Below are 27,970 nucleotides of genomic sequence, written 5' to 3' on the forward strand. Positions count from 1 at the left end.
GCCTCTTTTAATTGTACAGTTTTTCCCACTAAACATCCTTTCAGACTAACACTACATATATCATCATTACATTGACACATTCGAAAGTTTCACTCGATTCTAACAACTCCTTCCTGGTGCATATTGTTTTTATTTTTATGAGTGTATATGAGGAGTGTAGTTCTAACTCACTGATTAAGTTCTGCTAATAGTAAATTATATTACTAATGTTAAGGATTTATTCACACAGTTCATATCTCAATTTTTTATATGATTGGGAAGGAGGAAGTTAATTCCTGATCATTGCCTACCCATTTGCTGCATTTATGGTGGTGACTGATCATTACCACGATTGTTCGTCCCCAGACAGTTTCATTGTTTGTTGGCAACGTATTCCTGTTTATACAGAGTAATGAGCATCTAACATGAAGACGCATGAAAGAAGTGATCACCTGACAAACTAGTGTTTGCTCCTCTTTTCAATAGGACCACGGTAGTAATGGCCTACTTCATTTGGAAGCTGGCAGAGAAGCCACAGGGGAACAAAAGAGAGGTAAGAAATGTCTGATAAGTGCCAGGGCTGAAACAAAACGAATTAGATGATGGATATTGTTGGGTCATTTCTTTTTGTTCTTTATATACTTTTTAATACTACACTTTTATAGAATTCAGAGGTCCAGGAGAAACAAGATATAGGAGTAAGTTCTTTACAGATAGAGTAGTCAAACTATAGAATGCCCTAAGCATTTAAAGCTTGTGTGACAAGGAGGCGTGACTTTGTGCTAAAGGGATGTGGCTTTGCAGGAAAGGTGCATGCAACAAAAATGCATCAAATATTTGGCGTATTTTTTAAGTGAAACCATGCCAACTTATAGGTAAACTTAGCTTACTTTTTTTGGTGCACAGACACATTTTCAGGGCACATATACACATTTTTGTTGCACATACGGAAGGATAAGTTTATGGTGCACTGATGGAATTCTAGCATCAATTTAGCGTAGGATTTATGATACTCTAAATTTATAAAGGTCTTTGCTCCAGAATAGTAGATTTGTCTAATATTAAGACTGTGATTCATATTAGGGCTCGTTCACACAAACGTGTGATGCCCGTTGCCGTATTGCGGACCGCATTTGCGGATCAGCAATATACGGGCACCATTCAGTGGCCATTGCGCATTACGGATGCGGACCCATTCATTTCAATGGGTCCGCAAATCCGGAGATGTGGAACGGAACACTACGGAAGCACTATGGAGTGCTTTCTAGGGTTCCGTTCCGTGCTTCCGCATTGCAAAAAGATAAAACATGCTCTATCTTTTTGCGGAACAGAAGGATCGCGGAACCATTTCAAGTGAATGGGTCTGCGATCCCCATGCGCCTGCCCCACGGACGGTGCCCGTGCATTGCGGACCGAAATTTGCGGTCCACAGCACGGACACAGATCTTCACACGTTCGTGTGAACGAGCCCTTAGACAGTGTAAAGTCTACCACTATTAGTAAATCTGCCCCACTATGTCAGAATTTTAAAATGCATATCTGAAAACAAATGCCAATCACAGTTATAATTAACCTAATAATTGGTCAAGAAATGATAAACTTGAGGAACACCTTTCCAATAAGTGTACTGTACAGTTTTGCTCTGAGGATGGTCACAATTCATCAAAGCATGGACTAGGGAAGTTGTTGACCTGCCCCATAGACAGGATTGACAACCTATAAGTTCACAGTCAATTCTTCGGAGAATCATAAGTCTGCTTGACCCCTCATAAATAAGCAGTAAGCCTTATAAAGCACTGTATACACAAATAGAAAAAGTGAAGGAAAAAACATACACACAAAAGAAAGACAAGTCCAAAAATATATAGCTAGTGCAGAATTCTGCATCCCTGTACCTTAAGGACTTCAAGGCTTCCTCATCAATAGCTGTGATTCGAATGGTAAGTACTGGGTTTTGCCTTAAGCTTTCTGAAAGACTTTGATGTTCTGCTGTCAGGAAAGTAAGATCTGCTCCCTGCAAAGATCAAATTAAAGATTATAAGCAACAGCTATTCATGGCGCCAGTTATCACGCAAGTATCTTTTCTTCATTATTAATTAAAAAGATATACTGTAAAATGTTGTCATGGCATGACTATTATCAGCCTATGCCAATAGTAAGCTGTATTTATATACCACATGAATACCTAACCTCAGGGTATATATCTAAATCCTTTCCCAGGGGTAAGATAGAACTGCAATTTTGGATTTGATTAGACGTGACTATCTCTCTTGTCAAGTAATATACTTATCTTCACATTATCATGACAGCTTCCAAAAGAGGGCAAATTTAAATATATAACCTTCATGCTTAGTCAATAGCTAATATGGCTTCTGCATGGAAACCCATCAATCTTCTTCCATTTTTTTGTAATTTAGGTTCCCCAATTGTTTTCTCCTTACCACCCTTTGTCTCTCCATTTTCCAGTAATAGCATGTGACAGTATAATTGAGCAAGTGTTGAGACTATGAATAGGAAAATACGGCAGGAGACCGTCTGCATATACAACTCAGATTGAAAATCTTTCAAAGCCTATTCCAGATGAAACGAAAATAAACAAAAACATAAAAATGGCTGAATAAGTAATCCATGTTACGACACGCTGTGGCAGGATTCTTGATTCAAGGTCTAGTTCAGCAGTCCCTTGAGTTACGTCTTACCTAATGAAAGGACATGTAGTCAAGAACATTTTGTTTGCTATATATATTTAGCTAAATGTGGTTATGTTTGCGTATTAGTTTTCTGCTGTTTTTACGCTAAAGATATAGAGACGTTCACAGAAAATGTAACGTAAAAAAAAAAAGAGTGTACGACATCCACACACAAATATCTCAAACGGTTTACATGGATTGGATATGGCTCTATGAGACTTGTACTTGTGCACATTGTCATTTGCATTATTCTTCGTTGTAAAATTTTTTAGTCTCTTTCATATTTTATGGAAAACAAAAAAACTATAAATTATTAGCCTTGTTCATGTCCAGCCACAAATTAGATCATCGTCTTAAAGGGATTCTGTCACCTCTTTTTACACTATAGAGATGTGGACATGCACGGCTAGATCGCCGCTAGCATGTCCGCAATATACCTGTCCCATAGCTCTGTGTGTTTTTATTGAGTGTAAAAAATGATTTTATATATATGTAAATCAGCCTGGTAAGGAGTCCAAGGGGCTGTACTAACCGTTCTGGAGCCCAGCCACGCCCCCTTGTGGAGGAGTCCAGCACCGCCTGTATCCAGGAATCTCCTCCTTGCTCACGAAGTCAGATAGCGATAATCTCGCGATGCGCGAGCTCGCGCATGCGCAGTGCCGGCATAGTGTTCCTTCCCTGTCCTGGCATCAGCCTCAGGGAAGGAACTGCGCACCGCGAGATTACGGCGATGTGACTTCGTGAGCAAGTAGGAGATTCCTGGATACAGGTGGTGCTGGGCTCCTCCACAAGGGGGCGAGGCTAGGCTCCAGAACGGTTAGTACAGGCCCTTGGGCTCCTTACCAGGCTGATTTACATATATATAAAAATCATTTTTTACACTCAATAAAACCACTCAGATATATGGGACAGGTATATTGCGGACATGCTAGCGGCGATTTAGCCGTGCATGTCCGCAGCTCTATAGGGTAAAAAGAGGTGACAGAATCCCTTTAACTATTTTGCCAAACCTGGACATTGACATTGTTTTGGTGCGTCATGTTGCTGGAATACTGTAGTGTTAAAGTCCAAACTTTGACACTATGGAGAGATATTTATTACTACCCATTTGCAAAAAACATGTGAGACACAGACCGGAAGATCCAGAGTGGGTGAGCAGCGCCAAACAGCGCAGTATTGATGTGTCTCTTCTGGCCAGAACATATCTAGTGCTGAGTCAACACATCTGTGAATACCAGTGAAGGCCATCAACTACACAAGTTACTGCCGTTATACAGTACTATTGTATACTGGAACTGTGTCAGGACTTGGACTTGACTACTCTGGCATATGTTGCCTGTTACGCAGCTGGTGTAAATATATTCATTCCACTTTGAGTTACTTATCAGTACGTATACTTGGAGAGTGTCGATCGAGAGAGGTGGTCACTCCTTACAACCCTAACCCTAGCTCACATTCCTACATGTCCTACTTTTTTGTCTTTCCTATGTGCCTAATAAATGTATTTGAACTGATTTGTATATTTACGGCAGGAGTGCTTGAGAGCCAGTAATATCATTTCTCTTCTGTATAGTTATTTCGGATCCTAGGAATGGAGTGAGCAGACGTCTGACAAACATCATGACAGCTCTTCTGCTAACTCAATTGAAAAAATATAAGCATGGTACAAAAAATATGCATTCCCTACAGCATGGGCATGACTAGCAGGCTAGCAGATTCTATGGGGCCAACAAATAAGAGGGGCCCATCTCCACTCAGATATAAGGTGCAGATAGTGATAAAAGGTGCTATGGAAAATGTAATACCACCCCATTCTAAGTTTCAGTATGGAGCTGTTAGCATTTTTCTTGTACTGTGAAATCACTACATTATTCCTGTACTGTGACATCATATGTGCATTATTCTTGCATGTGACATCACTGTTTGTATAATTCCAGTGTTGCAGGATCACTGAGAAGATTATTCCTGTACTGTGACACTGTCTATATTATACCTGTACTGTGACATCACTGTGTGTATTCTGCCAATAATGTGACATCAGTATGTGCTTTAGCCCTATACTGTGACTTCACTCTGCACATTATTCCACCATTTGTATACCACTATGTGCATTATCCCTGTACTATGACAATATGTGCCTTAACCGTATGCATCAGGGAGACTAATAATAAGCATTTCTGAACATGTTGTTGAAAGTGGTGATGGGGGAATGGGACCACATTCCAAGTTTTGATATGGGGCCCCATGGTTATTTGTTACGCACCTGGCTGCCATACATTGCTCCTGCACATAAAAGAAGCCATGTCTACAATAGGTACTGTATATTTTAGAGTATAACCTAATGCCTAATTACCACATACGTTTAAAGTGGCTCTTAAAGAATTCAGATAGCAAAAAATTCAGGTAGCAAAGATATCGAGAGCGTCAAAATGAAGATGAGATTCTTCAAGAAACAATCAATGTTCTTTTCCTGGGACCGCAGACACTGCTATATATGTACACTATATCAATCAATTGTATTTAAGCATCCAAAAAGGCATGATAAAAATGATGGTGTCATGACACAGACATTGGTATTTGATCACTTACTGCCAAAAATATACTCTATAAATTCTATCAATTTGTCTACACAAAATGTTTTGGTTTTTTTGTACAGTCGCTGTAAAACCCGTAAGATTTCTCTAATTTATTCACTGTCTGTGAAGACATCATGACCCATAATTAATTTGTCTTCTCCCTGACACACACAATTATTTATGTTTCATATAATGAACAGAGGGCAAAGAAGTAATGACAGTGCTGAAAGAGAGTTCATGGCATCCAGATAAATTAGTACAATTACTGTCCTCATAAAACATCCAGCCATCGTATGTGTCCAGATCAAGGAAATGGCTTTCTATCCAGTGAAAGGAGTCTGACATTTCCCGAGCACATGGCAGGTGCTGCACACTGACGGGACACAGCACATCGGAAACGGCAATGGAATAAAATGCTTTAGGCTCAACGATAAAAAGTGAACTTACGGGAAAAAAATCTTTAATCTCATATGGTTTTCCTCTTCTTCGTCCAGATTTATGAAGATATATTCCTTTTTGGATGAAGGGTAATGCATTTGTTCTTTAAGAAGAATAAAGAAAACAACAGTCAATTCAACTCTTAGGGCATTTTCCACCATGAAATTGTAGCAGCAGCAAAGATGAGATTTCAAGGCTTTGTCCACTTTCTGGTTACTGTTGACTAATGCGTTTGTAAGATGTGGTAGTTACTAGTATAGCCTTTGCTGACATTCTGCACCATTTTCTAGATTTCATCAAGCATGGCCCCTTGTCAGCCAAGTGTTTTGTGCTGTCCATACAGAGGTCCAGTCCATAAAATGGCTGCTGATGGAGGGTCATGTGACCAGGCAGATAACCTCCATGTGATGCCTTCTCCACTCAAATACACTGCACCTGCCATCTGCACTTGCACTGTTGGGAGTTTAATGCAGGTGCAGTGTGTTAGACTGGAGAAGACTGAGTGATGTGTCTGGTCACATGACCTTCCATCGGCAGCCATCTTTTGGACAGAAGTCTTATACTGATAGCGTCACAAATGCAAACCAAAGCATATATAATAAATCATCCGGTGGTGCTCTGCATTGACAGGCAATATCTTCAAGAATCCAGTGCACAAGAGAAAAAAAATTGCGGGACTCACTTTCGGATGTAAAAAAAACTTTCTTTATTCTTCCATTGTTAAAAACTGGGTAAGCGGGACAGACAACATAGAATGCAAATGTAAAAAATCGGCAACAGCCATTTCGCGCTTGTATGCGTTTCTTCTGGCCTCAGTCTGTATGTGAGTGCAATGCAGGTCTTAATACCACACCTGGTGCTCAACCGCCCACAGGTGAGTTCGTCACTCCCTATACTGGGAGGTTACTAACAGTAAAGACCGGAGTGCCCCACATATATCCACAGACCCTTTACACAAAAGAACGCCAACCTGATATCCAAAACCCACACAGAAAAACAATCTACAAAAACACTCCCATGTCCAATTTTATTAAGTCCCAGGGGTCCTGTCACTCCGGAACGGAGTATCCACCTTCCTTCTCTCCTCAGTAGTTTCCTCTCTCTGTCGCCCCCTTGTGGTGGAGGAGGCACTACCTCCACTCCTGAAAACCTCAGGACTCTACGATCTCCACCGTGGGCCTCGTTCACGTGTTGTATTAGACGGGGGACCCCTCTGCCAGTATTTAAGGTATTTAGATGTTCATGGAACCTCTCAAACATACTGAGGAATGTTTTTCCCATATAGAATCTCCTGCATATACAAGATATTACATACACCACAAACTTCGTTCAGCAAGTAATCAATGTGTTCACCCTGTGCCTCAAACCACCGAAGGACAACACATCCCACTGGGGGGTTAAAAGCACAGAACGAACAGTTTCCACAGCGTCTATTGCCCTTAGGCTAAAAGCTGTCTAGCCACATAGTCGCCCCACGTACAGTGAAGCGACTACAAACCAACCTGTCCTTTAGAGTATGACATTTTCTAAACGCAATTAACGGGCGAATATCCCTTATACTCTCCAAGCTCTCGTCCTGCTTCAGCGACTCCCAGTGGGTCCTCACTACTTTTTTAATAAGAGCCGCCATCGGACTGATCTTAAATTAGAAAACAAAAGGTTTTGAAGTAATACGCCCTTCTTTTTTAACTTGTTGTATTTCTGCGGATTTTCCTGAACTTACATCAGTAACCCTAGAAAGGGCCTCATTCAAAAGGGCCGAGGGATAGCCCCTAGCAGACAGGCGGCCCCTTAGGTTCAGAGCCGGTCTCCTGAAACCCTCCTCGGTCCCATTGATGCGCCGCAGTCTGACAAACTGACCATAGGGGACAGCCTTTTTTACGTGAATCGGGGGGTATCTAGAAAACTGTAACAGGGAGTTAGTTGCCGTGGGCTTACGATAGCCCTCGCCAACCAACCCTCCCCCTGTGTAGATATGAGGACATTCAGAAACTCTAACCTGTCACCTCCATATTTGTATGTGAATTTCATGTTCATGGCATTTACGGTGTTAAGATGTTTGACGAAATCCATAAATAGGACCTCACCTGTGGGCGGGTTGAGCACCAGGTGTGGTATTAAGACATGCTTTGCACTCACATACAGATTGAGGCCAGAAGTAGCACAAACAAGCGCGAAACGGCTGTTGCCGATTTTTTACATTTGCATTTTATGTTGTCTGTCCCGCTTAGCCAGTTTTTAACAATGGAAGAATAAAGAAAGTTTTTTACATCCGAAGGTGAGTGCCACAATTTCCTTTCTCTTGTGCACTGGCATCTTATGGACAGGGCCTCTATGAGGACAGCACACAAGATTTGCCCACAAGTGGACACGGCTTATGCAATGTAGCAAATGGCACAGAACGTTAACAAAGGCTACATTAGTAAGTGCCATAAAGTCTCTTACCTGCACTTTGGTCAACGGTTGCCAGACAGCAGACAACCCCTTTAAGAGAAGATTAAATACACACGCTGTATGGCTTTTAAATCCACAGCATGTCAATTTATGCTGCATATTTGTATAACATAGGTTAAAATCCTCTACAAAATCTTTGAAAAAGCCACATTTAACTAGTGAATTCTGCTACAAATTTCTTGCAGATTTGCGGCAATTTAAGCAGAAATAAGGGGCTACAGTGCTCTATTGAGCTTGGGCTGAACTACAGAGCTAGGTTGACAGCACTTCTATTACCCTTTCCAGTTCTACTCATTCCAATGGAACAACCACACTGCTCAAAGGTACAGAAATCCCAGGGTTTAAAGATTTCTAGAGACCTGATGATTTCAAATTAGAAGACAAAATTAAAGACAACACATCAACTTTGGCAGCTAAATACTTGTATGTTTGTTGACAATGGACAGTTCACGTTTTTTTATGCAAAGCCAAGATTACAGTAAAATTCTTTTAATTCATCATCAATGGGACTTGTGTGTGCCCAAACTGCAACCCAAAACCCACCCCATGCTCAGATCTCTTTTTCTGATCGGGCACTGTTACCACTTTGTAGCTCCAGCTCACTCTCCACTACGTCATGATGCACACAGTGAGAACGTAGTATGTGGAGACACGCACTATGACCTGACATTGTGCTCATCAGGTCACAGTGGAGATCATGTCAGACCTGCAGAGTAGCAGGTGTCCGAGCAGGAGCACAGTGCCTGATCAGGAGAGGGAAGAGATTTTTTTTAAATGATAGAACTGAGCATGGGGGTCTGATTTAAGCATGGGGGTCTGATTTAAGCATGGGAGGTTCTGATCTGAGCATGAGGGGTGTATCCTGATCTGGGCAATGGGGTCTGATCTGAGCATGGGGGGTCCTGATCTGAGCAATGGTATCTGAACTGAGCATGGGGGTCTGATCTGAGCAAGGGGTTCTGATCTGAGCATGGGGGGGGATCTGAGCATGGGGGTTCAGATTTGAGCATGGGGGGCAGATCTAAGCATGGGGGTCTGGTCTGAGCATGGGTTGGTCAGGTCTGAGCATGGGGGGTCAGATCTGAGAAGGGAAGAGATCTGAGCATGAAGGGGGGGAGATCTGAGCATGGGGGGGGGGGGGATCTGAGCACTGAGGGTCTGACACTGGGAGTCTGATTTGTGTTGTCTGATCCGAGCATTGGGGGTCTGATTTGGAGGTCTGATGAGGTTTGGGGATCTTATTTTAGGTCAGATGAGGATTGGGGGTCTGATTCAGGAGTCTGATCTGAGGTCTGATGAAAAATATATTTTTTCTTTTTTTCTCTTTTTTCTTTTCTGCTAATGAAAAATAGGAAAAAATATTTTTAGCAGACCTCAGATCAGGTGCAAAATCTTTTTTTCTCTTATTTTTCTTTGTTAAAACCTAGGTGCATCTTGTAGGGCGAAAAATACGGTGACTCGTGTGTAAATGTATAGCTTGTGGCTCCTGGTAGTCATACTTTTTTTTGGGGCTCTTTGTGTCTGTAAGGTTGGCCACCCCTGCCATAGACCTTTTCCAGGGTGCAGGTGTCCACAGAGAGGGCGCCGAGTGCCGCCTCTGGCACCCGTGCCATAGGTTTGCCACCACTGTTCTAGATTATCTCACTGGCAATGGAAGAAATATTCAGCAAGAAAGCCCAAAACATGCTAAGCAGATAATATGCTAACACAATGGGGCAGATTTATCATTACTCTGACAGCTCACTCCACTTTCACATATGGCTAAAGTCAGTTTTAGCCAAGTCAGATTTATGATCGGCCCTTTAAGACTGTAATAAATGTGGTTTGACGGTAGCAGTTTATCCGTCAGTAAGCAGCTTTACAAAAGTTGCATGTCTTTACGAAAAAGTCGCACGTTTTTATGAAAAAGTCGCATGTTCTATTAAAAAGTCTCATAAGATAAGCATGGTCCTCACTGGAGTGAAATTGCACAGTTTTTTGCGACTTTTTAGTGACTTTTTAAATACTCGCAAAAGTAAATCTGTCTAGAGATTCATTGACATAAGAAAACACGCCCACTTTCAGAAAACTGGCGAGTATAGTGCAGAGCCAATAAAAGTCGCACATTTTTGCGGAGTTTAAGCCATTGCGCAAAAATTTGCGACTTTTTCACTCCATTATTCTAACTTGAGCTTATGATAAATCTGGCCCATTGGCTTTTCTCTGCACCTAATTCTGGTCTTATGTAATTCTATATTTTGGTGCATTTCTGTGCTGAAAATAAGTGTTGGATTATCTGACAGCAAATTTCACTCGCTTCAGAACTCATGGTACAATGGTTAAGCTTTATTTACACAAAAACAGAAAACCTCTTTAACCCTACATTACTGAATCATATGGTCGTCACTTACTGCTATCAAGCTATGGCTCCTTACCTGGCACAAAATCTATGATTGCACACTGAGGGAAAAAGAGCCTAAAGGTGATTTGCGAGAATAAACATAAAGTCAAAATTATCCAACAGCCTGAGATACCCACCAAAAGTCGATAAGGCAGCCACTAATGTTGAAAATCCCCAAATTAGCTGGTGGAAGGATTAGCATTAAGGAAGAGCTCCAGGCAAATGTGCCTGGTCATGAAACAATCACCATCCTTCTCATCTAGAATAGCCTAAAGAGTCCAATATACGTCACAATTCCCACTATACTATTGTGATAAGTAGTGTTAAAGGGCTTGTCCAAATTAAACTAGCTACAGGAAATACTATAAAATTAAAAAAACAAAACCTTACTCAGTGTGAAATCCTCTGCAGCTCCAGTGCAGATGCTCTGCACTGGGCGATTGTCTTAGGTAGGGGCTGAGGTGATGGTTAGATTGGTACTATTTAAAGTGACAAAAAAAAGTTTATTTTAGCACAGTTATTTTATCTTTTTGACAGTGTTCACCTGAGGGTTTAGGTCATGTGATATTTTTATAGAATCGGTCGATACAGATGCGGCTATACCTAATATGTCTACTTTTCTTTTTTTCCTATTTTTTTAAAATATTTTTTTACTTTATTTTGGGAAAAGGACGATTTTTTTTTATTTAAAACTTTTAAAATATTTTTTAAAACTTTATTTTTTGTCCCACTCTGGGACTTCAACTTTTGGGGGTCTGATCCCCTTTACAATGCATCACAATACTTCTGTATTGTGATGCATTGGCTGTAAGTGTATTACAAACTGTAATACACTTACAGCCTGCTTGACTGTGAGATTCAGGGGGCTGGATCTCACAGGCTGTCACCAATGCCTGCCATCAGGTCCCCATCACAGCAGCGTGTACCTCTACAGACACCGCGCGTGTCGCGGTCAGCGCTGACTGCGGCACATCAAGGGTTAATGCGCCGGCATCTGTGTTTTCACCGATGCTGGTGCATACAGCAGGGGTCCGGCTATCAGTGACTGCCGGACCCCTGCCGCTGATCGGGCGGGCGCAGCTCCTGCACCCGCCTGATCCGATCAGCCCACCGTACATGTACGGCACTGGTCCTTAAGTCACATCCACCAGCGCCCTACATGTACGGCGGAGGTCCTTATGGGGTTAATGCTATTACTGTTTTCTTCACAAGCACAATATTAAATAAATAGTGACACTGTAGCTTTTTAAGCACAGAAAATCATGCCTTTAAAACAGAACAGTCCTATAGACTAGTGGTAAGTCTATTACCTGCTATATATAAGGTCTGGAGTTCAATTCCCAGCAGAGATCTATTCCTAGTAGAGGTTATGGCATAAAAATGTTACTTTTATTTTCCAGCTTTTGTTTTCTGGTAAATGTAAAAATTTTCAGCAAAGATAATTGTCACGGTGAGGTTCACTGTAACAGTTGCGGCCGTGTAGGCTGGCTGCATGCCCTCTCGCGTACTGGCTGCAGGCTGACTCCTGTGTATGCTGGTTGCTTGGGGCTGAGTGCTGGCTGCGGTGTTGCCTGTGTTTGTGTCTCCCCACGTCCATATCTCTGTGGCTCTTGTCACCAGTACCGTGCAGGCTGACTGCATGCACTTTATGTACTGGCTGTGGGTGTTCCCATGTATCCTGGTTCTGTGATGCATGCTGGCTGCGGTCTTGTGTGTGAACAGGGCCTGAGTTTGGATGTATTTGTGTTTGTATCATAGTGCGGTACTGTCACTCCTTGTTGTTGTGTAGGCTGGATGCCTGTAACCTTGTACTAACTACAGTTATCCTGTGTATGCGGATTGTCGTTTGGGGCGTGCTGGCTGCAGCATTCTGTCACTGGTGTGAAGTGACACTTGTGTTTGTATGTTTTATGCTTCTGGTTACTCCTGGTTCTGGTGGGGTTAACATCCTCTGATCTGTTCCTGGGGGTGGTTTATCAGGTGCCCTCATTATGCAGCTAATTCTATCTGTGAGCTATGGGGCTTGGGGTCAGTCTGTCTTGTGCCTTGCTGGTTGTAGCCCCTTGCTGCTCACTCAGGGGATCAAAGCACAGATGAAGCAGGCAAAGCTCATGGTCAGCGGCAGGCTCAGGTCAGGGCAGGAAGAGTTTATGCAAATCTGAGAATCAGTCCAAAAGTCAAGGCAGTCAGCACAGAGTCAGGATGGAGAACAGACACAGGTCAGGGCAGGCAGTAGAAAGCCAGAGTCCAGGAATAAGGCAGAGGTCAGTACAAGGGCAGGTAAACAGGTCATAGCTTTTTCAGAGGATCTAGCAAGCTACAAATACAGGCAAGGTGTGGAACAGCCCAGCATATATAGAAAAGCTGATCAGCCTATTAGCCAAGCAGCTGCACACAGTACAGTACTGCAGGGTGAGGTCTCTCTAATACACACACAAGAGGTCTTGGAGTCAATTGGCTGGGCAGAAGCTAAGTGAGTGATATGGTGCCCATGCCTGCCCCAGATGGCGGGACAGTAGCAGACACATAAAGCTGCCATAACAGTATCCCTGTAATTATAATACCTTGTACAATATTGTGAGCACATTATTTATGGTTAATTTAAGATAAACCAAATAATTAAAAGTGGTGCAATTGTTTTTTTGTTTAATTTAACCCATAATACATGCTGCTAAAAATAAAATCTTACTGATCTGTATGGAAAAATGGCCTGACGCAAAAAAAAAAAAAAAAAAAAAGATATGGCTGTTATAGCTATGAACGTGAGAAGGGCTGGAGGAGGACCCAAATGGTTTGCCTGTACAGGACATTGAAGTTCCTAATAGCAGCCCTGTTATTGTAGCCCTCATTTAGTGAATGTATACAGCCTGTTCAGCTGTGTTGCATAGGCTATACATAGTGTTGAGTCTTAGTGCTTGGCATATACCTCCAATACAAGCTTCCAACATATGATGCTGTAAAAGCATACAGTGGCATATGTTGTCCATTGATTCCCATTTTTTTTTTTTTTTTTAAAGAGAGCACTATGCTTTCCTATAGAGTGAAAAAGCATATGGCAAAAGCAAAAGCCCTAGAGATACATGCCACACATGTGCCCGGAGATTACCCAATGCATACGTCAAACATGTTCACAAAACTAAGTTTGAACAGAGCATCACTCAGGCAAAGCTGAAAAAGAAACGAGGTCTGGGAAAGAGCAAGGTGACTTGGCAGGGCTTGAAGTGGTTGTCTGGCCTAGGAGTACACAACCTCAATGATCACAACCTGTGGCCAATTTAGAAAAAAAAAAACTTAATGTGCTGTTCTGGCGCTGCTGCCTTGTTCCTGGTGGCTCCTCGCCCCAGATGGAACTGGATTGGCACCATGACTGCTACAGCCAACCATTGGCAGGTGAGTTATTTTATTTATTTTTTATTGGCCAATGGCATTGCTGACTTGTAGGCCAGACAACCCCTTTACACCACAGCCTTCTCTATAACTGTAACTTTCGTTTCAAGAGATGATTGAAATTGATGGGGGTCTTTGCCCTGGGAGCCCGACAAATAACTATCGCATTTTTGTGTAAGGTTATAATTATCATACATGACCTCTATACTAGAATTCGTCTTTTTTTTTTTTCACCTTACCTGTTCTTGCCAAACTGACGATATTCGTAGATTGTAACTGACTTGTCATGTGTGAAAAAGAACCCAATAAGCTCCCTGCAGGCATCACGGCCATTTCTAGGACAGAACAAAGGGTGACAAATTTCCATTAAACAAGCAATTATTTATTTGGGGTATAAGAAGGCTTAAAACAGAAAAACAGAGCTTCATCGAACCAGTTTGTTTAAAGAGGAAAATGCCTTTTTTTTTTATCAGTGGAATCCAGATTGTTTCTGCCACAGGGTAGTTTCAGGGAAAGAATGGAAAATTCTAAACATGCAAAATACAAATGTAAAGAACATTAAATGGTTTCAAGTGATGTATTTTATTGCGGTTAAGCCATGGCAGACTTTATTGAGTCATGACTACATTAGCTATTTTCATCAATAAAATCAAATCACAAAATAGTAGAAGTCTGTTAGTAAGGTCCCAGACAGATCAGACACCACCCTAGTGAACAACACAATTCACAGGTGCCTTTTTTTCATCATCCAAAAACAATATCCAGCCCCTCAGGGGTAATACCACGTGGTTTACACATTCACTCACATGACAAATTTTAAAGATTTGTACTCATGCAATATTACTGTACTTCAAGAGACATTATGAGACATATTTATCACTTTCTCTACACTAATAATGCTATTATTTGAGTATTCCCAGCATCGGCTTAAAAAAAAAAGTATGCTACAACCTTATTTCATTACTGTTATTGAATGAATATACAGTAGCTTCTAAGCAAACATATTACAGTCTACCTACTCTTTCATCGAGATGTGCTAAGTTTCCTTTGCCATTTTGGAAAAGATTAAAGAAAATTCTTTAAAGGGGCTGTCTCGTGATATCAACATATAAACTATGTTAGGTGATATGTAACTGATCAGGGGCGGTCCAGCTGCTGGGTCCCATGCTGATCACAAAAACGAGGGCCCGGGTTCCCCATTCAATTGAGCGAAAGGCATGCATGCATGTCCGTAGCTCCATTTAACTCTATAGGTGGAGATAGATGAGCACTTGTATTCATCTGTCTCTGCAGTCCCATACAGTTGAATGGCTGTCTCTGCAGTCCCATACAGTTGAATATAGTGGGGATGGGAGGGGGGCATACGTGTTTGAGCTCCATTTAAACCGGGAACATGGACAGACACCTATTCTCTACCCTGTGGATTCAAGATAAGTTGCCAATTTTTTATGATTGCATGTTAGTCATTTTAAGCTAAAAATTATTTTTTCAATAGGCCTTTATTAAAAATATTGAGATATACTGTCACAAAGGGTTAACTGTTTTTCTAGCTCTGCAACGTACTTTCACTTTTATTTTGTGCTGGTCATCTAATAAACCTTATCTCTAAACTACTAAGAGGTCATAAACACTTATTTAAGCAACATTCTAATCAGTAAGATAAGAACTGAACTATAATAAGTGTTTAGGAGGTCATAGAGCAGAGATAAGGAGTCCATCTGCTCCTGGTCTGACGGAAAAGACAAAAAATCCAAAGGGTGTTTCTAAAGCATGTCAGCTGTGTACAGAAAAAAGGAGGTCATATTTTTATTTCCATTTATTCTGAGCCTAGTATAAATGGGGTAAGGGTCAGTTTCTTTCCAACACACTAACTCATACCAGCCAAACCAGACACACACTCTGTAACCAGCACTGTTTTGGGGGTTCTTGCCCCTCATCATTACACCGCAGCTGGATGAGATACCTTAGATGAAGCTGAGGGATGGCACTGCTTTTCATTGAAAAGACACATTCGTGTTTGTACTGATGAGGAGCAAGAAGACAGAACTAGTGCTGTCTACAGGTGGGTGTCTAGCTGGTATGATTTAATTTGCATATTTTATGAACAGTGCATTGCCTGAAAGTAAATCACAATACACCACTGTCTCTGATAACACTTCCCCTGTGTACAACTATGAGTGACTGATAGCATTCTCTGTGTAAGTGTGTATACAGAGATAGCTATCTATCACTGATAATATTTCCCTGTATACAACTATCGGTGACTGACAGCTATCCCTGTACAGACACTTACACAGAGAATGTACAACTGTATACACACTTACACAAAGGATGCTATCAATCACTGATAACACCTCCCGTGTACAGCTATCAGTGACTGACAGCTATGTATACAAACTTACACAGAGAATGCTATTAATCACTGATAACACCTCCCCCATGTACAACTATCAGTGACTGAAAGCTATCTCTGTATACACACTTACACAGAGAATGCTATCAATCACTGATAACACCTCCCCTGTGTACAACTATCAGTGACTGACCGCTATCTATGTATACACACTTACACAGGGAATGCTACCAATTACTGATAACACCTCCCCCGTGTACAACTATCACTGACTGAAAGATATCTCTGTATACACACTTACACAAAGAATGCTATCAATTACTGATAACACCTCCCCTGTGTACAACTATCCATGACTGACAGCTATGTATACACACTTACAAAGAGAATGCTATCAATCACTGATAATATCTCCCCCCATATACATCTAACAGTGACTGATAGCTATCTATGTATACACACTTAAATAGAGAATGCTATCAATCACTGATAATTCCTCTCCCGTAAACAGCAATCAGTGACTGGCAGCTATCTATGTATACACACTTACACAGAGAATGCTATCAATTACTGATAATACCTCCCCCGTGTACAACAATCAGTGACTGACATCTATCTCTTTATGCACACTTACACAAAGAATACTATCAATCACTGATAACAACTACCCTGTGTACAACTATCAGCGACAGACAGCTATCTCTATATACACACTTACAAAGAGAATATTATCAGTCACTGATAACACCTCCCCTGTGTACAACTATCAGTGACTGACAGTTATCTCTGTATACACACTTACACAGAGAATGCTATCAATACCTGATAACACATCCTCCAAGTACAACTGTCAGTGACTGACAGTTATCTATGTATACACACTTACACAGAGGATGCGATCAATCACTGATAACACCTCCCGTGTACAGCTATCAGTGACTGACAGCTATGTATACAAACTTACACAGAGAATGCTATTAATCACTGATAACACCTCCCCTGTGTACAACTATCAGTGACTGACAGGTATCTATGTATACACACTTACACAGGGAATGCTACCAATTACTGATAACACCTCCCCTGTGTACAACTATCCATGACTGACAGCTATGTATACACACTTACACAGAGAGTGCTATCAATCACTGATAATACCTCCCCCATATACATCTATCAGTGACGGACAGCTATCTATGTATACACACTTACACAGAGAATGCTATCAATTACTGATAATACCTCCCCGTGTACAACTATCAGTGACTGACATCTATCTCTGCATACACACTTACACGGAGAATGCTATCAATCACTGATAACACCTACCCTGTGTACAACTATCAGTTATAGACAGATATCTCTATATACACACTTACAAAGAGAATATTATCAGTCACTGATAACACCTCCCCTGTGTTCAACTATCAGTGACTGACAGTTATCTCTGTATACACACTTACACAGAGAATGCTATCAATCACTGATAACTTCTCTATATATAAATCTGCTCAGTTGTTACTGTGCTATCACATGCTGCCCGCAGAATGAACTGGGGACATGGGGACAGGTCTTTTATCAATAAATTCCAAAAGCCCTAACCTTTTTTTGTATCAACATAGCATAGTGATTAGAACTTTCAATGGCTCCATTTTGGGGTAAATAAAACGTATTGATTAACTTTTGATTACCTGTTTATAGGAGAAAAATAGCAATTCCGCCATTGTTTTTATGTTTAACATTATCCATATTCACCTTTGTCTGAAGCAGGAGAGCATTATGTTACAAACATATCTGGATAGGGTCCATTCACAGGTCCGTTGTTTCTTTCCTGATCTGTTCCATTTTTTGCGGAACAGATCTGGACCAGATCTGGACCCATTCATTTTCAATGGGTCCTGAAAAAATTCGTACAGCTCAATGTCTGATTTTTTTTCAGGACCCATTGAAAATGAATAGGTCCAGATCTGGTCCAGATCTGTTCCGCAAAAAACGGAACAGATCAGGAAAGAAACAACGGATGTGTGAATGGACCCTAAGTTGAAGCAGAGATGTGGCAAAGGAGGTTTAATACTGTAAGGCTACATTCACACGTCAGTATTTTTCTATATCCCGATTTTCGGTCCGTTTTTTGCGGATCCGTTGTTCCTGAAAATGTTTCCGTATGTCATCCATTTTTTGCGGATCCGCAAAAAACGGAAACATGTATAAATTTCAATAAGCAAATAAAGTTGTTTGGATTTCTTTGAAAAAAATAAAATAAAAAATTAAAATTAAAATGTCATTTCCAGAAACGGAATCCGCATAAAACGGATGACATACGTAATGACATCCGAATGTCTTCCGTTTTTTGCGGATCCATTGACTTTGTATTGTACCAGGATCCGAATTTTGCGGAAAAGAATAGGACATGTTTTATATTTAAACGGACATGCGGAACAGAACAACGGAAACGGACAGCACACATTGTGCTGTCCGATTTTTTCCAGGACCCATTGAAAATGAATGGGTCCAGATCTGGTCCAGATCTGTTCCGCAAAAAACGGAACAGATCAGGAAAGAAAAAACGGACGTGTGAATGGACCCTAAACGTAAGGTTAACACACATGAGAAGGGAAAATTCATTTCACAGTACTAACTGTATTACATGGAAAATACTGGGTAAAGGTGTAGGCATGGAATAGGAGTTAGTTATAACAGCTGATACATTTAACCCCTTAACGCAAAATCATGTATATGTATGGCTCGCTCCATACATGCTGGGTGCAACAATGACTAGGAGCAGCAAAAATGCTCTTCCCAATAATTTAACACTTCAGATGCCACTGTTAAAAACAACCGTGGAATCATTAGGGTTAGGCAGAGCGACGGGGCTCATAGCAAAATCATGTGGTCCAATCAGTTGCCGTGAATGGGGCTGAGGCATGGCTTGGCAGGCAATGTTTCAGAATCCCATAGACTGCAATAATATTCTATTGGAGTGTATGGAACAAGTGATCAGAAGATCACATGTTCAAGTCCCCTAAGGAGATGAAAAACAAGTGTGTAAAAAGTAAAAAAAAAAACACATTAAAATATTGAAAACTATAATCATCTCCTTTCCCAATTTTACATATAAAAAAAATATAAAAAAATTAACATAATAGGTATCACCGCAACTGAAAATGCCTGAATATAAAAAAAAAAATCCTGAGCGTAACGGGAAAAAAATTAAAATCCACAAATTTTTGGTCATTTAATCCCCCCAAAAAAATTTAACAAAAGTGATCAAAAAGTTATACATATCCCCAAAAAAGGTATGGCTTAAGAAAAATGGCAATGCAAAGAAAGTTTTTTTTTTTTTTGAAGTAGTAAAACAAAATAATAACTACAAATATGGTATCGACGTAATCATACTGACACACAGAACAAGGATGTCATTTAATTTTTACCACACAGTTTCACCCCACAAACAATCAAAGTACCATTTTTACCATGTTGCAATATAAGGAAGGATCAATGGCGTGACCAGCACTATCAATGGCATATTTCTGGAACCAAGCTTTCAGCAGAGACTAGAAGGCTTCATCCTTCGTATAAAGGACAGTAAGTGCCACAAATAAACACTTCCTCACAGGAAGAAAGAAGCATGTCAAGTATGTACACTTCTCAAAAAAATAATAAACCAGTGGTCCCCAACCTTTTTTGCACCAAGGACCGGTTTCATGCAAGACAATTTTCCCAGGGACCGGGTGGGGCGGGAAGGGGGTGGGGGTTCTGGGGCGGGGCTTAGGGGGTGGGCGGGGCTGACTGATTCACACGCATAACAAAACACAAGGTGGATATTAAAATATATAACACTATATAATGACTATATAAACTGACTATGGTCTCTGCTGCACTGGTCTCTGCTGCACTGTACCGTATTTTTCGCCCTATAAGATGCACCTAGTTTTAGAGGAGAACAATAAGAAAAAAATATTTTCCATTACACCTGAGGTCAGACCAGCAATCAGACCCCCAATGTTAATCAGACCTCAAATCAGACCCCCAATGGCTCAGATCAACCCCCAAACCCTTGTCAGCCCCATTAGCCCCTCATGTCAGCCCCATGTCCTTCATGTCAGCCCCATTAGCCCCTCATGTCAGCCCCATGTCCCTCATGTCAGCCCCATTAGCCCCTCATGTCAGCCCCATTAGCCCCTCATGTCAGCCCCATTAGCCCCTCATGTCAGCCCCATTAGCCCCTCATGTCAGCCTCATTAGCCCCTCATGTCAGCCCCATTAGCCCCTCATGTCAGCCCCATTAGCCCCTCATGTCAGCCCCATTAGCCCCTCATGTCAGCCCCTCATATTAGCCCCTCATGTCAGCCCCATTAGCCCCTCATGTCAGCCCCATTAGCCCCTCATGTCAGCCCCATTAGCCCCTCATGTCCCCCAGGTCAGCCATCAGCCCCCAGTGCAAATAAAAAATAAAATAAAAAACCACTTACCTCTCCTGCTCTTGGTCACCATCGCGATCCTCTTCATTCTGCTGTCGGCTCTGGCTGTGTATAGCGGCGCACAGCGTGAGGTCACAGAGAGACCTCACGCTGTGCGCAGCCCTGCACAGCCGATAGCCGAGCCGTGGACCAGGAAGCGGTGAGTACAGATCCTTCACCGCTCCCTGGTCCTTCTGTACTAATGAAGCGCTTCCATAATGGAAGCGCTTCATTAGTACAGAGTTAAAGACTGCCCTGATCGCCGCGGCCCGGCTAACAATCCTCCACGGCCCGGTCCTGGGCCGCGGCCCGGCGGTTGGGGACCGCTGACTTAAACAACACAATGTAACTCCAAGTCAATCACACTTCTGCGAAATCAAACTTAGGAAGCAACACTGAGTGACAATCAATTTCACATGCTGTTGTACAAATGGGATAGACAACAGGTGGAAATTATAGCCAATTAGCAAGACACCCCCAATAAAGGAGTGGTTCTACAGGTGGTGACCACAGACCACTTCTCAGTTCCTATGCTTCCTGGCTGATGTTTTGGTCACTTTTGAATGCTGGTGGTGCTTTCACTCTAGTGGTAGCATGAGACAGAGTCTACAACCCACACAAGTGGCTCAGGTAGTGCAGCTTATCCAGGATGGCACATCAATGCGAGCTGTGGCAAGAAGGTTTGCTGTGTCTGTCAGCGTAGTGTCCAGAGCATGGAGGCGCTACCAGGAGACAGGCCAGTACATCAGGAGACGTGGAGGAGGCCGTAGGAGGGCAACAACCCAGCAGCAGGACCGCTACCTCCGCCTTTGTGCAAGGAGGAACAGGAGGAGCACTGCCAGAGCCCTGCAAAATGACCTCCAGCAGGCCACAAATGTGCATGTGTCTGCTCAAACAGTCAGAAACAGAATCCATGAGAGTGATATGAGGGCCCGACGTCCACAGGTGGGGGTTGTGCTTACAGCCCAACACCGTGCAGGACGTTTGGCATTTGCCAGAGAACACCAAGATTGGCAAATTCGCCACTGGTGCCCTGTGCTCTTCACAGATGAAAGCAGGTTCACACTGAGCACATGTGACAGACGTGACAGAGTCTTGAGACGCCGTGGAGAACGTTCTGCTGCCTGCAACATCCTCCAGCATGACCGGTTTGGCATTGGGTCAGTAATGGTGTGGGGTGGCATTTCTTTGGAGGGCCGCACAGCCCTCCATGTGCTCGCCAGAGGTAGCCTGACTGCCATTAGGTACCGAGATGAGATCCTCAGACCCCTTGTGAGACCATATGCTGGTGCGGTTGGCCCTGGGTTCCTCCTAATGCAAGACAATGCTAGACCTCATGTGGCTGGAGTGTGTCAGCAGTTCCTGCAAGACAAAGGCATTGATGCTATGGACTGGCCCGCCCGTTCCCCAGACCTGAATCCAATTGAGCACATCTGGGACATCATGTCTCGCTCTATCCACCAACGTCACGTTGCACCACAGACTGTCCAGGAGTTGGCAGATGCTTTAGTCCAGGTCTGGGAGGAGATCCCTCAGGAGACCGTCCGCCACCTCATCAGGAGCATGCACAGGCGTTGTAGGGAGGTCATACAGGCACATGGAGGCCACACACACTACTGAGCCTCATTTTGACTTGTTTTAAGGACATTACATCAAAGTTGGATCAGCCTGTAGTGTGTTTTGCCACTTTCATTTTGAGTGTGACTCCAAATCCAGACCTCCATGGGTTGAAAAATTTGATTTCCATTTTTTTTTTTTTGTGTGATTTTGTTGTCAGCACATTCAACTATGTAAATAACAAAGTATTTCAGAAGAATATTTAATTAATTCAGATCTAGGATGTGTTATTTTTGTGTTCCCTTTATTTTTTTGAGCAGTGTATTTCAGTTTGTTCTACACTTGCCTGCAGAGATTGTGATGCAAACATATAATTGATAAGAGACGAAGAGCTGTGGGATGGAGAATAAAGGGTAAACTATCTGCACTCTGGATTGGCCAGTCTACACAGGTCTTTAAGATCCATATCCTGATTTAGCAAAGGGACGTCGCCCAAATCATCCATTATATCAACTACGGGGACCGGATGGGTCTTTAGTAACGACTCCTGCAGAAATCTTACAGGTTTTTAAAAACGACTATTCCACTCTGTATAGTAAGCCACAGGATAACAGGGAAGGGGAAGGCACTTTTCTGGAGGGGTTAAATCTTCCAGTTCTATCATCAGAGAACTGTTTTGAATGCTCCCATTTCAGCGACGGAGATCCAAAACACAATTGCTCAGCTACCAGGAGATAAGGCCCCGGGATACAATGGGTATTCGGGCGACTTCTACAAACTACTGAAGGGTCAGGTTTCCCCTATCCTGTCCCGTGTAAGGAATTTGTTTCTGCAGGGGGAGAAGCTATCATCACAAATGAATATGGCCCATATAAGATTACTCCAAAAAGAGGGTAAGCCCACTGATAATCCAGCTTCATACCGTCCGATCTCTCTTATTAATCAGGACATAACATTTTTTTCCAATGTGATGGCTAATAGACTGGCTATGATTCTGCCGAGCTTGATTAGCTCACCTCAGGTTGGCTTTAAGGGGAGATCAGCAGTTATTAACATACGTAGAGTTCTGGCAGCCCTTGATGTGAGGGATCGTGGAGGAGCGGGGGTCTCGGCACCTGCCCTAGTCACACCGGATGCTGAAAAAGCATTTCATAACATACATTGGGAGTGGCTGGGGCAGGTGATGAATAAATTGGTGGGTCCTTTTCGGATGTACCTGACACAATTATATACCAATCCACTAGCTAGAATAGGCGCTCAGGGCTTTTTATCTGATCCCTTTAACCTACATAGAGGCATCAGATAGGGGTGCCCCCTGTCACCCCTTCTGTTCAATTTAGCAATTGAGCCTCTAGTGCATTTTTTAAACGCTACTAAAAACTTTGAAAGTATTAAGGTAGGGTCGGTGGAACTAACGGCAGCCTTCTTTGCGGATGATATATTGCTTTTTATGGAACGGCCACAGAAGGAGCTGCGAATTGCTCTAAATAATATTAAGGACTTTGTAAGGTTGTCGGGCTTCAGAATTAATACATCAAAATGTGCACTCCTGCAGCTGCGCCATAATACCAGGAAGACCTGTCAAGAATCCACATTTTGTGACATTTCGATAGCAAAAGATAGTATAACCTACCTGGGGATTAAAATAGGACATAGGAGTGAGTCCTTGTACAAGCTTAATTATAGTCCCTTAATTAATAGGATAATTTGTGAGCTACGTAATTGGCACAACTTGCCCCTGTCACTTTTGGGAAGAGTGCATTTAGTCAAAATGATGAGTTTCTCAAGGCTTTTATACCCTCTTCAAACACTTCCCCTATTGATCAAGCATACAGACATAGCTAAATTATATAGTGCAATAGTATAATTCTTATGGCAGGGAAAACGCCCACGAATAAGTATGACAAAACTCATGGCCCTTAAAATAAAAGGTGGTATGAATCTGCCAGACATCAGACTGTAGAACCTATCGTGTTTATTCCAACATATCATAGACTGGGTGAATCATACCAGTTATCACTCAGACTATCTGTTGGAGAGGAGCCTTTGCTCCCCTTGGGACCCCTGTACCCTACTCCACACGGGATTGAGAGATATACCCGTATATCTAAAAAATTCTGTATTGTTCAGACATACATGGGCAGCGTGGAAAACTTTAAGAAAAAGATTCCGTTTATGTCAGAAGGTCTAGAAATACCTACCTTTATGGAGACATCCAGAATTTGAACAGGGTAGGAGTAGTGGGTTGTTCAAAGAGTGGACACTGAAAGGCATTTTAACGGCCCATAATATGATGCATGACACGGAAAATAGATGGTTGACTTATCAAGAGGTGAAAGATAAATATGGGTTAAGCCCATTCCAGCACATCCAGTTTGCTCAAGTGAAGAAATCCCTCACTGATAGGTTAGTAGATGTCTCGGGAGAGATCAACCAAAACAGTTTTGACAAGATCTTACAGAGGGGATCGAGCCCACAATCTATTTCGTTCTTGTATTCTCAACGTAGGGAAGCACTGGGAGACGGGTTTCCTCCAGGGACCTTTAGACCGTGGGCTAAATTACTTGAAGATCCTGAGGCGGGAGATAAGATCTTGAAGGGGTGGTGGGAAATGAGGAAAGCCATTTTAAATGAAACCTGGAGGGACACACACTTTAGAATAATGCACAATGCTATTTATGACTTTAATTGGCCTTTTGCCCCTAGCAGACCCGACAGACTGACAAGTTTCCCCAAATGTCATACTTCAAGTACTGACATATCATGGCCTCTGGAAATGCCCACAAGCCTATTCCCTGTGGGGCCAAGTAGCACAATTAATGAAAGACATATGGAATCTTACTATTCTCCTAAAGCCAATGATCTATCAATTTCATTTATGGGAAGAAGGGGACAGTGGAGGTTTATCAGCACGGAATCTACCAGCTCTGTTCCATGCCATGTGCATGGTGACTAAAAGAAGTTTGTTACAACACTGGTTGCAACCCACAATTCCCACAATAGAAGCAATCTTGCAAAGTCTGAAGGGTCTGATAGCGCTGGAACGGAGGGAGGCGGAGAGGTGCAAAGAGGGGAAAGTTGGAAGGTTTTTCAAAAGATAGCGCGGCTTTATGGTTCACATACTTTCCAATACAGAGATAGAAAGTATAATGAGGCCCTTCACGTTGACCCAGTGGTATTTGACAGAGCAATTGAAGGGGGCGCTAGGCCGATTGGAACTAAGGAAATAGCATCATACCAATATTAGGCAAAAAAATAAAGAGCATGGAGAGCTCTCGCTGTTTTTTAAGTCTGGTCATGGAAGGCAGTTACGGTTATTGTAATGTTCTTTTGTTTGTTTTTTGCCTTTTCTCACAAAGGCAGAACATGTCTTCGCATGTTTCAAGGATGTTAGTGCTTCACTATTGTGCATACAACTTGAGAATTGTATGTTGATGTTGTATAAAAAATGTTTTTCAATAAAAAATTAAAAAAAGATCCATATCCTGAAGGCCTGGCTAAGATTACATCTTCATAATCTCCCTTTCTATCCTTCGATACATTGAGTACTGTGTTAAGGTCCCATACACACTACACATGATCCATAGGGTCTTTACCCATCATAATGGTGAGATCCCTGAAAAATACCTTATTGTCTCCATAAGGGTCATGTAGTGTATATATATGCTGAGATAAACTGCAGCCGACAAGATATGAAAATGTTGCCAGTGGTCACTGGCATCAGTTTCATGGCTCTGAATCGTGTAAGCCAGATATTTACTAATCAGAATTATGAACCCTGCTTTTCGGTCCACCGCAAGGGAGAGGGGTGTGGAAATCCTATCGCCTGACGCCCGGGACATGCAGTTCTGGGCGCCGGGCAGGTAGTTTGTTCAGTAGCTTAGCCCTGCTGCGGGCAAGTAGCAGGGCTGAGTGGATCGGCAATGAGCTGGGCGTGGAGAGGCGTTCCCATGGTGATGGGGACGCTTGAAGTTAAAATATACCATCGGATTGGAGAAAACTGCCCACCAATGATTTTAGGGGGGGGGGGGGGGGCGCACTGCCCACCAATGCAAATATTGTAGAAACATTCCCGCCACCCGACCTCTGACAGGGAGCTGTGATCACATTAAGGCCTCGTTCACACCAGGCAGTGCGTTCCGGCCTGATTCTGTCTAGAATGCACTGCACCGCATTGCGGCCGGCTAACTATATTGTGGGGCAGGAGGGGGCGTAGTGGTCTGTTGAAGTAATTGGCACCATAACCATGTCCAACAACTGCAATGCTGCACAGGATCGCTAGGCACATTATGCCTGCGGTCCAGTCTAAATAAAATGCTGCAAGCAGGCATAATTGTGCCTTGCGATCCAGTGCATCCGATCGCCTGCGGCTGTGGCTACGGTGCCATTCACTTCAATGGATCATCATGCCCCCTCCTGCCCCACAACATAGTGAGCCGGCCGCGATGTAGTGCATTCTGGACAGAATCATCTGGTGTGAACGATGACTAAACTTAGAGTAATTTCACCCCACAAAGACTGGAACGCAAGCCAGCCACCTCCCTGCATAAGGAAGCGTGGCGGTGCATTGAAATATGGTTTTAATTAAAAATGATTTTTTGTATCAGGACAAGTAGATTGTCATGAGGGACAAGTAGATCGAGCCCCCACTTTAGTCCTTCGACAAGTATTTTTTTTATTTATTTCCACACCCCTGAAGGGAGCCCAATAACTTCCCAACCCACTCTTCTTCATACATCTGATTGTGTGATGTGGAGTCCAGATCCCTTCAAGCTCAAAGCCTCGGGTGCCTCCAGTGATGTGCTTTAAGTAGCTGTGGAGCCATCAGACAGGTAGCTGGGTAAAGTAATGCAAAGTGAGTGTTTCTCAGGTATAACGTCAAGCAGAGTGGTGAAAAGGCTTTTCACTTACGAGTCACTTCTGCTGAGAAGTCTCATAAAATAAGGATTTTCTCTCTGTTAAACAGCATGGCATCCTCGCAGCTTTTGAAAGTGCACAGTATAGTTGTTTTATCCGTAAAGTCCAGATCCTTAACAATGGTTTGCCTGGTCAGCTGAACATAAGTTGGGGCCTACTCTATGTGCCCACTCCGCTTTGCAGGAATAGTAAAGGCCCAAAACCTGTGGAAGATCCTGCTCACACAACATTAGAAGGTCCCCCAGAAGGGATAGACTTAGGAGGCAAACAATTTGTAATTTATTTTCTAGATCTTCCACACAGTCCCACAGGCGTTCGTTGTCCTTTAGAGCCTGTTGTAGTTCAGTCAAGATGGACTGTGCCATATCCTCCAGGTATTGCACGTAAGCTTCTGCAGCGTTTAGCCTGATGCCATGTAGTTGTAGGTACACATGTATCTGTTGCATGGCAGATGAGATGGAGGCCGCTTTGGTATCCTGGAGGTCTTGAGACAAATGCAAGGCTACTTCTATAGCCAACCGTTTATAGTCCAAGGCTACTTGGGGTTTGGGAGGTCTCCAGTTACTGAGTGTTTAGGATGGGTGTAGATTGTGAAACATCCTCATTCCCATTAGTCTGCGAGAGAGGAGCCATGTCTGGCATCTCAGCATGCATGGCGGGCAGATCTTACTTTGACTTGTTCTTGATTTTCTTGCCCATATGGAGAATGAAACTGTTTGTGCACCGGTCTGGACCCTCCGCTGACCTGGGAATCGCTTTTAGGCAGCAGAGAGGTCATT

At 42.6% G+C, this 27,970-nt stretch overlaps 1 protein-coding gene across 1 annotated transcript in view; it reads right to left on the bottom strand.

The window, feature by feature from the left end:
• The window catches only part of CAPS2 (calcyphosine 2), a 120,670-nt gene that overhangs the window by 23,896 nt on the left and 68,804 nt on the right, over positions 1-27,970 (bottom strand). Inside the window, exons 11-13 of the mRNA XM_040410028.1 lie at positions 14,144-14,239; positions 5,693-5,786; positions 1,875-1,993 (exon numbers count right to left, since the gene is read on the bottom strand). Of these exons, the coding sequence (XP_040265962.1) occupies positions 1,875-1,993; positions 5,693-5,786; positions 14,144-14,239 (309 nt within the window). The remainder of the gene's footprint in view (positions 1-1,874; positions 1,994-5,692; positions 5,787-14,143; positions 14,240-27,970) is intronic.

This window comes from Bufo bufo, chromosome 1 (assembly GCF_905171765.1).
Source record: "Bufo bufo chromosome 1, aBufBuf1.1, whole genome shotgun sequence".
Lineage (NCBI taxonomy): Eukaryota > Metazoa > Chordata > Amphibia > Anura > Bufonidae > Bufo > Bufo bufo.